Source organism: Solanum dulcamara, chromosome 1 (assembly GCF_947179165.1).
Source record: "Solanum dulcamara chromosome 1, daSolDulc1.2, whole genome shotgun sequence".
NCBI classification, from domain to species: domain Eukaryota; kingdom Viridiplantae; phylum Streptophyta; class Magnoliopsida; order Solanales; family Solanaceae; genus Solanum; species Solanum dulcamara.
Window position 1 is genome coordinate 88623754 of NC_077237.1, and position 13718 is coordinate 88637471.

Here is a 13718-nt window from a genome sequence, read left to right on the forward strand (position 1 = left end):
AATTCAAAATTTTGCTCAGAAGATTTATTAAATTATTACTCGATTCTTTAACTCTTGTTCTCTAAATCCTTGATGAAATGTAGAAAAAGGAATAAACCAACATAAAATATATTCTTTTGTTTCTTTTGTTAAAGTAAATAAATAAACAGAAAACTCAAATTCTCTTCTTCTTTTTTCTGTCTCTGTTTAAGTGGTTTCTGATTAAATCGTGGAATTTTATTCTTCATAGTGGAAAGTTTTGAAAAGAAAATGGAGAAAACTAAAATTATCTTAAATTATTAATTAATGTATGGTACTCAAATACATATAAAAAAATTCCCCTCTAATTGAATAAACCAATACAAGTGGCTTATTTATGTTGATTGGATTTATCAACAGAAAATGCTTCCTAGTATTCATTGTATTAGTGTTTATTGTTGGACATGAAACAATTGTGTGTAAATGCATTTGTTAATAAATCAATCATGGTGATTGAACATAGAAAAAAAGTATATTTCATCTTCGATTATATTCGGATTCGTGCTGAAAAATTGAAAGGATAAAGTGCTTCCGAATAAACATGACTTTATACATAAGACTTGAACTCAAAATCTAATTGAGGATAAAAAAGTACTTACCACTCCATCATAATACTTGATAATCTGAAGTTTTATATATACACAAGACGTTTCAATCATCTTTATTTTATTTTTTATTTTTTATTTTTTTATTTTATTTTAAAGAAATATTATGACCAAAAAATGCCCCTTGACAAGAACTTGTCTTTTTCAACTTATTGAAAATGACCAATACCATAACTCCACAAGTTTATGCACTTTTCTAGTTGTAGAAAAAGAAATAGCCACAAAAGAAAATTGTGCATGGTCCATACTTGTGTGTGGTGATGTACTTATCAATAATATTTTATCTAATTTTTATAATAGGGTCTTTGAATTAATTTATGTGCATCTCGATTAATTTTATGAGATATTTGTCATGTATTAATTAACTTTGTCCACTAAAATTAGGACAGATGGAATAAATCACCTAGTCTCTGTTAGAAATTTGAACCAAAAATTTCATAATTACCAACTCACTTCGTTGACCACTAACCACCTTGATTGTACTTATCAATAATATATCCAACAAAAGCTCTGCACATGAAAAAAAAAAAAAGTTTGGCTTTAAACAAAAACATATCATGTGAGATGCTTATTATCTCATCAAGCTAAACCACTTAGATGTGTTATTGTATTCAAATCCTTTTTCCCCTTTTAGTATGTTTTTTTTACTTACACTATTTTTATGTATTAGGTCATTGATTTTTGATTGCTTGAACAGAAAGATCACAAAGAACCAGTGGCATACGCAAGATTTTATCAAAGCGCTATCAGTCTACTGTCACAATTCGACATTAAGCTAATTCAAATTTCAGACTATGATGGTTTTTAGGACTTTATTTCATGTCCAAACGGATATTTGCTTTTTCCAAATGGCATCAGCCTACTATTTATATATATATATATATATAATGTATGGGGGGAAATTGACGAACGAATGCCGAATGACACCGTTTAGAAAAGGATGAAAGTCCTATGTTGCTCTAACTCTCCAAAATACACTACTTCTCGAGGATCTAATATACACCCGACGACATTTTTGAAGAGTTTTGACCAAACAAGAAATGAAGGTTTATTTTGATCAATTCCTCATTGTATCTAAAGCTCAAATGTCAATATAAAACTCATAAAATTCTTCTAATTTCAGCATCCAGCTACTACAATTGAAAAAATTACTACTACTACTTTTACTGTACAAAGACCAAAGTTCTTCAATTTCACATGCTGGTATACTGATGAGAGCATTATAAGATTGTTTTGATCTGTACAAATGCAAAGGAACTTCTATCAAAAAATAGGAATTCAAGAATTACTACAGCTTCTGGACTTTTAACTTTTCTCTAGGAACTGCAAATCTCTCAATCCTCAAAAGAACTGGTTTCTTCTGTTTTGTCATCTTCACTAAAGCTAGATGACATCTCTGCAGCAGACCTAGAATGAACACGAGTGTCATTGTTAACATAACAGCAAAGACGATTCTTAAAATGATTTAACTTATATACACTGACATTGCAAATAACTTCAGACGACCAGAACCTGTCGTTTCAGGTTACTAGTCCCACCACTGTCCATATATAAAAGTTAGAAGTCATTCTTTACACATTTACTATCACACCGACAAATACAAGATAGCAGAACTTAATACACTCAGTAAGGACTACAAAACATTTGTGTTGAACACTAAGCTAAGCACAACGTACAGAAGACGGATCGCACATTGTTCTGAAATGTCGTAAGTCAACCTTCTATGAATGGGCAAGACAAGGTAATGGAGTTGGAGACAGGGAGACATAAATCACTTATGAGAGGTAGAACTTTCTACCATGTATTCTTCTGTACTTTACATCACAAATCTATCTTTAAAATCGGTTCAGCAAAAGCCATGATATCTCAGTCAAACATGTCAAGATGGAGCCATATAAGTTCAAATGTAGATGCACACTCACAATTGCACAGAACGCATACTTATGGATTAGAGATCAAGATCTTAAACATGGCCAAACCTTGTCTGATGATTTGTCTGGGATGGCATTCTCGTCACTGATGCTTTCCTCATATACTCTTGATGGTTAGGAGCTTCATCATCCCTTGCTCTTTTGGCAGCCTTCAAATTTTTTGTATTCAAAGAGTTCAAATGACCATATATTTACCTAAAGGAATTACAAATTGTAACATACTAACATGAGCTAAAAAGCTTACCCTCATTTCATTCTCCCAGGGTATATTCATGCGATCTTCATTATAATTTTCATCAACTGCTGATCTTTCCACATGGATGTAATCCTATATATCATACTCAAGGCAAAATTATCATGATAATGCTGGATAACAAAGAAGCACAGCACGAAAATAGCATTATACCCTTTCAACTTTACTGGAGAGCTCTCTCTCTGGACAATAACGATGCTTACTTCCCTTCCGGACAAAATTTGAAGGCTTGCGTTCAAGATCTTGCTCCTCCGCAATCTCAAGGCTCACGTCATTGCAGCTAGTGAACCTAGGTGTCACCTGCTCCCTATTGACTTTTCCAATGTAGGGACTTCGATAACCACCACTAGAGCCAGGACTAGTTTTAATTTCTGCACCATCATGTTTAGCCATAAACTTATAGTTGCATTTGCCATCAACTGCCACTTCTCTTCCAGAATCTTTGAGCATCTCTATTGACGAGGTCCGCCCAGGATAGTAACGATCACCATTGTCCATAGAGAAATTCCGACCAGGCTTTTGGTTGATGTAATATTCAGGATGAGCAGACTGGTTTGAATTTTTGAAACTTGCACCATCCAAACCAGAGACATGAGAGTTTGTCTTGGAAATGGATCCATACCCCTATTGGTCCAATGCAAAAGCAGAGTAGGTAATTCGACAGATTGACTTGAGTACTTTTTTGATTTTAAGCTCTAGACATGGTAGGGTAGGAGGCACTAAATAAAGCAAAATTATATCTCAACCCATTCACATTTGAAACAGTAGAAAAATGTAAAAATGTTTAAATCCGCGAGATAGGTAAGGTCCCACTAAAACAAGTCTCCCTCCACGGTACATGAAATCTTTTTTAGAAAAGGTCTATCCATGGTCCAATGCAAAATATCAAAATGAAAAAGAAGTATAAAATAATAGCCCTACAGGATTCTTTTGCGTAGTGTTGCTATTCCACAGTTCTATGTTTGGTACTTCCTTCGCATTATTCATTTGAAAGATCAACTGACTGAAGTATATCAGCAACTGTCGTCACAGAGTGAAGACTTATAAAATGCCTAGTCTAAATTCAATTAATTATCAACTTGACACAAAAACAAGCATTCCTGTACATATGCAGAAAGTTCATGGTGGTGAACTATGAAATCGACGTTCACCAAATCACTAAGAGCAATTTGCACAAGATCCACTTACTATGCATGAATTGGATTGCTTGTAGACTTTAGTGAAATCTGGTGTAAGATCTGGAACAGGTTCTCCAGCATATTCAGGGTCTGACAAAATAATATGAAAGTAAAAGTCAGCAACTCTCTGTATGACACTAAGTTGCACTTTCAAAATCCACAATGAGATGCAAAAACCTAAAAAAAAATGATACATACTCAAGCATATAAACATGAACATGAAGTACAATGCAGAGTAGAAGTGATATGAGACGTGGCAATAGGAACTTAACTCATTCAGCAACAAAGAACCCTCACCTTTTTTATATCTAAATAAAAATTGATCTGAATTCTACAGGAACGTTATACATCATGTACTTGTGCATGTGGAAGTTTCAAACACCCCAAAATTACGATAGTGGGCACAGCGAAGTTGATAAAGTATTGATAAAAAAAATTAATTTTATTCCTCTTGAAAGAAAGAAGATGAACCAAAGTGAAGTTTATGAGGTTCTGAGCTTTGATCTGCCAACTCAATTTTAAGTATAAGAGCAGACAAACTAGTAATTCTGGATACACAAGCATGTATAAGATAACCTCAATAAAAAGACTAGTACAAAAATAAACCCCTTAGTACCAAGAGAACATGAAAAAAGGACTTCATAACTTGCAGATTAAAGACAAGCTGACCCTAATTCATTAAATTCATAATTACCGCTCTTTTAAAACCTAGAGAATAGAATCAGCTTAGGCATAATCCAAATTTAAAAATATTGTAATATATGAGCTAGATTGGTAAATCAATCTGGATCGTATTAGCATTTCTTATAAAATAAACACAGTATTGTCATAATTATTTCTTAAACATAAAAAAGAGCTGTTCTAAATACAACAATATCGTGTTCCTTATGAAATGTACATAAATTTTCACGAAGCAATTTGATGAGAGAAGTTTTTTAGTCGTAGACAAATCGAAAAATCAAAAACTAAACTAAATAGGAACAGAATTCCTATTTAGTTCAGGAACAAAATTAGTTCTAAAAAAACAAAATAGGAACAGAATTAGCATGCTTTAAGGAGACAAAGACTCTTCTGGGAGAGACAGGCATGCACACTCGAAAGTCAATGAAATGAATGGATGAGAAAAGACTTCGATCAGAAAAAAGTCAACAGCAGAAGAGAAGCAACCATTTTAACTCACCGTCAACAGGAGTTTGCACTGATGATTCAAAAGCACCCCGTGGAAGCAAGTCAAATACTACACCAAGTAGTGGACCATCCTGCCGGTAGAGACTTCCCAATTGCCTCTTCACAGCAGTAATTGAAGCATTTTCTACCTTGGCTTTCACTTTTAGATACCCTGATGGGCCAGTCCTTGGTTTCACACACTTTAGATCAGTAGGTTCATTACATGGTAGGTATCTTGAAGTTGCCATATCAAATGATTCTACATTTTGTGAAAAACGTGCATCCCGAAAGGAAGAACTACTTCCTGAAGGTGTGTCCTCCATGAGGTTAGACTCAGCTCTATACCTAGTGTCAACTTCACGTGTCACATCCGCAGCTGCGACTTCTGGCCCAGTTAATCTTCTACTCTCAACTTCCCGATGATCAAAATATTTATCATCTCCTTGCTTAGTACTTCCACAAGAATCCTGCCTAAAACCGCTGCCACGGTCCTGAATGACGCCACTTGAACGATCTTGTCTTCCGTTTGCATATGTTTCCCGACTTAATAACCTCTTGTCTTTCAACCGCCTATGACAAAACCACCCAGAAACCTGCTTTTCTGTTAATCCCAACGACTGTGCCACCTCCAATTTCATTGACTCTGTAGGATACTTATGTTCTGAAATTTCGCAAGCTCTCTCATTGTTATATTTGAAATAACATGCGGCATAGCAGCTCATTGCAAAACAAGAAAAAGTTAGTAAGATCTGTTACCTTCATAGAATTTCTCTAGACCTTCAACTTGTGCAGGCGTCTTGATTATTCTTGCCTTGAGTTTCCCAACTTGACCTTTATCATCTTCGGAATGTACTTCACGTGAATCTAGAGTATAAATAAAAGACATTAATAAAGCCAACAATTATAAAAGCGGGAAATAGAGATCACAATCACTTGTTCCAAGTTCCAAACCAACACCAACAGGTCCGACTTTAAATTGAACAAATTCATAAGCATTATTTGAGATATCTAATAATCAAACCAAAGGGAAAAAATCTATCTAGTTGATTAGGGTGGAAAGCAGATGTTCATAGCCCTGTATCCAAGTGTTGAGGATGCACCTTACACCTCACAGCAATCATTTAAAACCCTTAGGCAGAATATCACACATAGAAGTGCTGCAACAACCAGGGACTTTACAAAGGGACTTATGTAGAAGGCAGCACAAGAGCTGATTATGACAGTTAAAATATTTACATTGGCATGAAACAAATACAGTACCCTTAGGTATTAAAAAACAAAAATTGCCCGACGACTTGATTCTCAGGAAGCATTACTAAACTAATACTCGTCAACATTAATGATACACAAATTCAGAGACGTTTTCCAAGACTTTTATCTATAAATATGATGGATCCAAGACTTAATTACACAACGATGAGAAGGAAACATAAACATATATTATGTAAATAATCCAACTTTATATACTCAGATAAAGTCCTAAGCAGTGGAAGTGCCAGCACAGGCTGCACACATGTTGCAACAGCCTATTCACAAAATGTGCAATAATCCAACAGATCTCTCAAAAGGAATACCAGAAAAAACATGTAAGTTCATCTCCAAGCAAAAGTGCAAAAACAGAATCCATAACTAACCACAACACAGATAAGTAGTCATCCATAGAACCAGACTTAACTAATGCTCCATCCGTTTCAATTTGTTTATCTTACTTCCCTTTCCTGACAGCTCTTTATTCTAACTTTCCACACAACGTGTTTAAAACCACAAGATTAAAATGCATTTTGGTACATTCAACATATCTTTAGTTTAAGACCACCACAAGATTCAAAAATCTATCTTTACTTTCTTAAACTCTACGTCATGTCAAAACCAGACAAACAAATTGAAAAGCAGGGAGTAGCAAGTTAAAATAGCACCCAAAGGTGTGGCCTCGTGATCGATAAAGTGGAACTGAGAACAATGAAATCTCAAGTAGCGTAGGCAACAACACTAGGTAATTTCTACACAGAGTTACCCTACCAGTGAGAGATACCAGGTACCCATTGGAACTAGTCAAGGTGCATGTAAGCTGGCTCGGAATTATCAAAAAATAGCAATATAAACTGATGAAACTAGACATCTAAAACCCAAATTCCAGATTCCAAAATAACACCCAAGATAGTAACTTTCCAAGAAATGAAAACTAAATGAAACAAAATGTAACATACCCAGATTCCAAAACCGATTTTGCTACATAATAAAATAGGAAAAACTGAAAAAAAAAATTAAAAATCGCTACCTTCCATGATCTCCTGTCAATTTCTCTGGGTTTTTCTTTAAACCCTTTTGCTTATTAACTCAAAATTCGAACCCCAATTAGCGGAGAATGCGAAGATTGAAGCGCCCTTCTGTGCATCTGTATACAAAGAACACAAAATTGGAAGATAAATACATGTACACAGAGAAGAAAGAGAGTATATAAGCATAAACGATAACTCAAAATTGACATACATCTCACTAAGAACTAATTTCAGGAAGCAAAAAAGGGAAGAAATTTGCTGAGCTAAAAAGGGGAAGAATAGAAGAAGGGAAATTGAAGAAATTTGGGTATAGTAATTTGCTTATATCAGCCATCGGGTTAAAAAATATAACTTTTATATATATATAAAGTAATTTTAGAATTTTTAAGTGCTAAAAGTTATTTTTATAAATAAGTAGTTCAGTGTTTGAATAAAAATGTTTATATTAAAAATAAATTGTTGATGTGTTTGGCAAATGTGAATTTTAGGGCTAAAGAGGGTACTTTAGGAATTAAAATAAATTATAGGGAATATAAAAGTAATTTCCATGGTCAAAGAAAATTGTTTTAAGCCCTTCAAAAAAAAGTTATGATTTAAATTTAACATTTTAAATTGATAGTCAAACACCATAATAAACTAAAAAGGGCTTATAAATTGGTTTGACCAACTTATAAAGTCCGTTCAAACAGGCTCAATTTGGACTACTAAAGTTCCGACTCTATGTTTACACTTTGTTTGTATGGTTTTTTGGCAGCCACGTTTGGAGGAGTCCAACTAAATTTGAATTTGCGAAAAATCTCATATTTGATGTAAAGTTCTCCCTAGCAGTGTGCTCTCCCACATTGTTTTTTATAATATATCGTATAATAGTGTATTATAGGATATCGTATTGTAGTGTTTTAATAAATAAAATATTTAAATAAATTGAATTATTTTTCGTTGTTATATAATATTACGCATCAGCAATCTAAACAATAAACATATAAAACAAAGCAGCAATCTAAACAATAAACATATAAAACAAAGCAGTGTATGTGTGAGAGATACTATAAAGAAAAGTAGGATAAGAGATAAAGTAAAATTTATTAAATAATAAGTAAAGATAAAATGAAAAGAAAATATTAGGATAATGATATGATCACGTCAGATTGATAGTTATACAAAATGAGATTTTTTCGTACGATATAATAAAATTTAAATAACAATTAAAAAAAAATATTATAGCTACATTAACAAATACAATAAATACAATGATAACAACTAACTACCATCCAAACAAGGTGATGTATTTTTGATGATTTTGAATGATGAATGTAGACATATCTTACATAATGGTTTGAGTCTTTGAGAATTTAGGGTTTGGTGGGTGGTATAAAGAATTATAATTTTAAGATAAAATATAAAATTAGTTTATCTCGTATTTATTTATGGGGTGGAATTATTAGTTATCTTATAGAGTTGGATAGCTAATTTCATGAGATATTTTGGTTTATAAAATATCTTTTTTAAAAAAATTATTTAATAATTAAATGGATTTTGTGATGTTTATGAAAGTAAATAGAGAATTTTTTTTTAAAAAAACTTCAATTTAAGGTGTATTCAAATCTGTACTTCGATGATATCTTTTCAAACTTCTATTATGTTTTCAAATCACGCTCTGTGAATCTAAAGGGGATTGTCTTTGCATGAGGTTGGACTTGCTTTGATGATGAGTAGGTTTATTGTGTTTTTACCCGCTATCCTTACTAACTCTAAGAAAAACTCTTTTTTTTGAATTAGATCAGACAATGTTTTGCCACTGTTTAGCTCGGTCTTGCCCAATTATGATTAATATAGTGTGACTCAATAGCGAAATCTAATTGATTTTTTTTTAATGAAGCGAGTTGATTCAACCTGATCCAGTTGACACCCTTAGATAGAGTTAGATCATGATTTCAAAGAAACTTTTTATTGAAATTAGTAAAAAATTGACTTGTCTTCTCATAAGACTTTGATTATATCAAAAGATTTCAGTTATATTTTTCAGGCTTTTTACAGTTTACACGAATTGTTGGTTAAATATAATAATTTTTTTAACTTGTATTTAAATTACATAATATATGTATAAATAAAATATTAAAATGATCATATTTTTATTTTTAAATACATTAAAACCATTTTGATAATTTTCTCGAAAATTTTCACACGGTTTTGTTTTTCCTAATTTCTTCCTTAGTTTCCAAGCAAATAAACTTAACAAGGAAGCTGTATTTTTTTATTTATATTTTGTCACTTGGACTTTACATATTTAGCCACATTTCCCTCTCCTTTCGAACAAATTCAACAAAATGGATGCGAAAATCGGAAAATTCTTCGAATCGATCGGCGATTTCTTTACCGGTGGAGATCAAATTCCTTGGTGCGACTCTGATATAGTCGCTGTAAGTTTTGTTTTTCGATTTTTTCTCGAATTTGATTTGATTTGATTGACAGATTTGAGGGTTTTATGGAGAATTGGCCTTAATCTCTATGTTAATACTTTTGTTATTTATGTATTTGTTCGTGAGTTGATTTTCATATGGTCATTCAACTAATAATTAATATCTAATCAAGGTAAAATTGGAACCATTATAATATAATAGCTGTTAGTGGAGTGACCATATGAGAAATCAATCCATTGTTCATTGGTTTAGTTGAAATTGAGCTAATTGGACATCCTTAATACTTTATATGATTACCAACTCGTGGAGCGGTGTTGGTACTCAACTATTAATTATTATATTAGAAAGTCATTTTTTTATTGAAGAAAATTGAAATCAGGAAAAAGGTGACTTTTTTACATAATATCGATTAGTTAAGTGATTATTTGAGATATCAACCCATTTTTAGTTGAAATTGAGCTAATTGGACATCTCGAATACTTTACTTTATATGATAAGGAACGCGTGGAGCAGTGTTGGTGACTCAACTATTAATTATTATATCAGAAACTCACTTTTTTTATGGAATTAGGAAAAAAGGTGACTTTTTGACATAATATCGATTAGTTAAGTGATCAACTGAGAAATCAACCCATTATTCATTTTTAATTGAAATTGAGCTAATTGGACATCTAGAACACTTTACTTTATATGATTGGGAACTCGTGGAGTGGTGTTGATGTAAAATTCTACCTTTTTTATGATATGTTTTTTAGTTTTTTTTAAATAAAATGTTGCACTTGAGCCAAGGGTCCTTCAAAAATAGTTTCTCTACCTCCACGAGGTAGTGGTAAGGTTTGCGTACATTCTTTCCTCTCTAGACCTCACTTGTGGGATTTTCACTGGATATGTTGTTGTTGTTGCTTAATCAATTCTGCGTGTTGAGATTAGAGATTAAAGTTGGCTTAAATATACTTAACAAAAAATATTGGATTAAATGTTGAAATCTGTGTTGGTTCTTAATCTGATTGTTGTATGATGTGAAAGAGGAGATATATAATTTTCTCTTTTGTATGTCTAGAAATGTCGGAGAAGAGGAGATTTAAGTAGAGGAATTGAGTTGTGGACTCTAACTAGTTTGGGTTGAAGCGAAGTTTGATTTGATTGTTGTTCTTAGCTAGAATTGAAGTTGTGTGGTACGTGTACGGAGGATTTATATAATTGATCCGAATTAGTTTGGCAGCATAGTTAATTGATTGATTGTTCTTATTTAGAAGTAAGGTTCATGAGTTACATTGTTAAATGTGTGATATGTTTTCGATTTATGATGGTAAACTGAGAATCTTCATAATCAAAGGTTTTACATAGGACTCTCTTCATTTTATTGCAGTTCTAATTATATCCTGGAAACTGTGATACTAAATAGGAAACAGTTTACTGATTGAGATCACTTGCTTCCTTTCTCTTTTATGCAGTTGAAGTTTGGTTTTGGATAGAAGTGTTACTACTTTCAAATAAATATTTAAAGGTCGAATACTTATTAATGGTCTTTTAAGATTGATATAGTCAATTAAAAGTTGTCTTGACAAAATGTTCAGCCAATTATCCTTGCTCCGTTATATAGAAAGCACACTGTGGTACAGACTAATGTAGGCCCGAGCGCCACTGCTAATTGAGTAGTATGGTCCAGGCTTTTAAAACGTTGGTTAGCCCCATAAGCAAATACGTTTTCCAGCAATTATTCTCGCTGATAAAATAGTTAAGACATCATGTACAACAGTACAAGCCTGCAGAAATTTTCTTTGTGGATCTTGCTGAAAGTTACTTAAATCAGGAGATAGCCCGTGGAACATCCAAGTAATTTGCAGTTCCATATGCAATGATGTTAATGTAAACTGAGTCTGATTTATTTTTTTTACAATCGTTTTGGCATCTAGTTAGTATTTGAATATTTAAAGTTGTAATGTGTCTACAGGGTTGTGAACGTGAAGTTGCTGAGGCGGAAAAAGGTTCGTCTGATGACCTTAAAAGTGAATGCATTATGCGTTTGTCTTGGGCTCTTGTTCACTCAAGAAGGCCCGAAGATATACAGCGTGGGATAGCAATGCTTGAAGGTCAGCATAGTAGAGCTATTCAACTAACTTTTTTCTTCTCTTCCTTCTCCGTTTGGATACATGCTGCATCATTCATTCCCTCACCCTGACATTTCCTTGCCCCGAGCTGTGGGAGTTTCATGAAGAATTTCCCGAATGCTTTGAGCTTTTACATTTCCCTAGTGCATAGTCGTTTTCGCATTTACTCCTTTTTTACCTTCTCGTTCCCTTGTTCATTACTTATTTTGTCATTTGCAGCTTCTATTGGTGGCAGTAGCAGTCCGTTGCAAATGAGAGAAAAGCTTTATCTTCTGGCTGTTGGTTACTATAGAAGTGGGGACTTTCCAAGAAGCAGGCAGCTTGTTGATCGTTGTTTGGAGGTTTGATCTTTTTTCTTACCTTTGCTTCACCCTCGACATTAATGCTGAGGTCTTTATCTCCAGGCTGTAAACTTTACATCATTTGTGAAGATTAAAGTTTTCTTCAGCGCATCTTTATGAAATTGCATTGCTTGAACTACATTCGTACAATTCTGAAGCTTTTGTTATGCACATACCTACACGAGTTATTTATATTGGTATGGCGGTTTTTCATTTCTCCTAAATTAGTAAATCTACAGATTGCACCGGATTGGAGGCAAGCCTTGACTCTCAAGAAAACAATTGAAGAAAAAATTACCAAAGGTATCAAACGGGATATAGTCTATGTCACTTCTTATCGTATCTAGTTTCAGTTGAAGAAAGAGTTGATTAACGTTATGCATTTCGATGTGTCTGAAACAGATGGAGTTATTGGTATCGGCATTGCTGCTACTGCTGTCGGAGTTTTGGTTGGTGGGATTGCAGCTGCTTTAGCCCGCAAGAATTGACTTGCCATATAAACGCCACTAGTGTGCATATCGTACACAGCTCTTCCCTTCTGTTGTCTCTTCTAAAGCACATGAATTCGTATTTGTGAGCACAAAAGTTTTGATACTTTTCTTTACAAATTGGTAGAGAACAATGGCATGTACAACTGAATCAAGAATGGATTTCATTTTCTAAGTTTTTTATTTAGTTTATAAATTTGTCAAAAGATAACTATTCAAGCTTGCTAATTGTAGCATAGTATATTTGTGTGAAGTTACTCTGGTTGTTTATCATGATAAACTTATTTAAACTACAACAACATATTCAGTTAATTCCACAAGTTGGCTTCGAGAAGGATAGTGCGTACACAGATTTTACCCTATCTTTCATAGACTTTCGACTCAAGACATGATAAACTTATTCGTCCAATATGATTTAGGTCATATGATTCATACAACTCAACTCATGCCCTTGAGTGGTTGGTGAAGTTGAAGTACCTTTTTTTTTTACTGCTTCTGTCGCAAAGTTCGACTTCGCACAGTATGCGACACAATTTTTAGTTTTCAATATTATCTATAAATAGAAAAAGGAGAAACAAAATTGACTCTGTGGCCCAATGGATAAGGCGCTGGTCTACGAAACCAGAGATTCTGGGTTCGATCCCCAGCAGAGTCGTTTTTGTGATTGATTTTTTGCCCATGTTACTATTCCTCGACGAATTCATTGATGGTATTATTCTTGGATAAGTTCATTTCTATTTTTGAAACGAAATTATATACATAAATAGTATATTATATTTGGATTTGTGATGTTAAAAATATAACAAATTTAATGTTAAGAATTTTAAATGTCAATTAAATCAATCAAGATTAAATTCAATCGATTTTAGTAAATAAAAAGGAAAAGTAAATCTACCTTTTCTAAAAATAAAAAAAATCCTTGCCTCC

General features: G+C 33.1%; 2 protein-coding genes and 1 non-coding gene across 3 annotated transcripts; 2 read left to right on the top strand and 1 right to left on the bottom strand.

Moving 5' to 3' along the window:
* Window positions 1-1664: 1664 nt before the first annotated feature.
* On the bottom strand, window positions 1665-7758 carry LOC129884002 (homeobox-DDT domain protein RLT1-like). The gene is made up of 9 exons (XM_055958389.1): window positions 7643-7758; window positions 7431-7547; window positions 5909-6016; window positions 5166-5813; window positions 3996-4075; window positions 2961-3431; window positions 2799-2882; window positions 2603-2703; window positions 1665-2030 (listed from the first exon to the last, which is right to left on the bottom strand). The coding sequence occupies exons 2-9, from the start codon at window positions 7435-7437 to the stop codon at window positions 1958-1960; spliced, it is 1572 nt and encodes a 523-aa protein (XP_055814364.1). The 5' UTR covers window positions 7438-7547; window positions 7643-7758; the 3' UTR covers window positions 1665-1957.
* A 1906-nt stretch (window positions 7759-9664) lies between these two features.
* On the top strand, window positions 9665-13002 carry LOC129884009 (mitochondrial fission 1 protein A-like). The gene is made up of 5 exons (XM_055958396.1): window positions 9665-9851; window positions 11806-11944; window positions 12182-12303; window positions 12543-12606; window positions 12706-13002. The coding sequence occupies exons 1-5, from the start codon at window positions 9759-9761 to the stop codon at window positions 12789-12791; spliced, it is 504 nt and encodes a 167-aa protein (XP_055814371.1). The 5' UTR covers window positions 9665-9758; the 3' UTR covers window positions 12792-13002.
* Window positions 13003-13373: 371 nt separating this feature from the next.
* On the top strand, window positions 13374-13446 carry TRNAR-ACG (transfer RNA arginine (anticodon ACG)). The gene has a single exon. It is a non-coding gene; the product is annotated as a tRNA-Arg (tRNA).
* The last annotated feature ends 272 nt before the right edge of the window (window positions 13447-13718 follow it).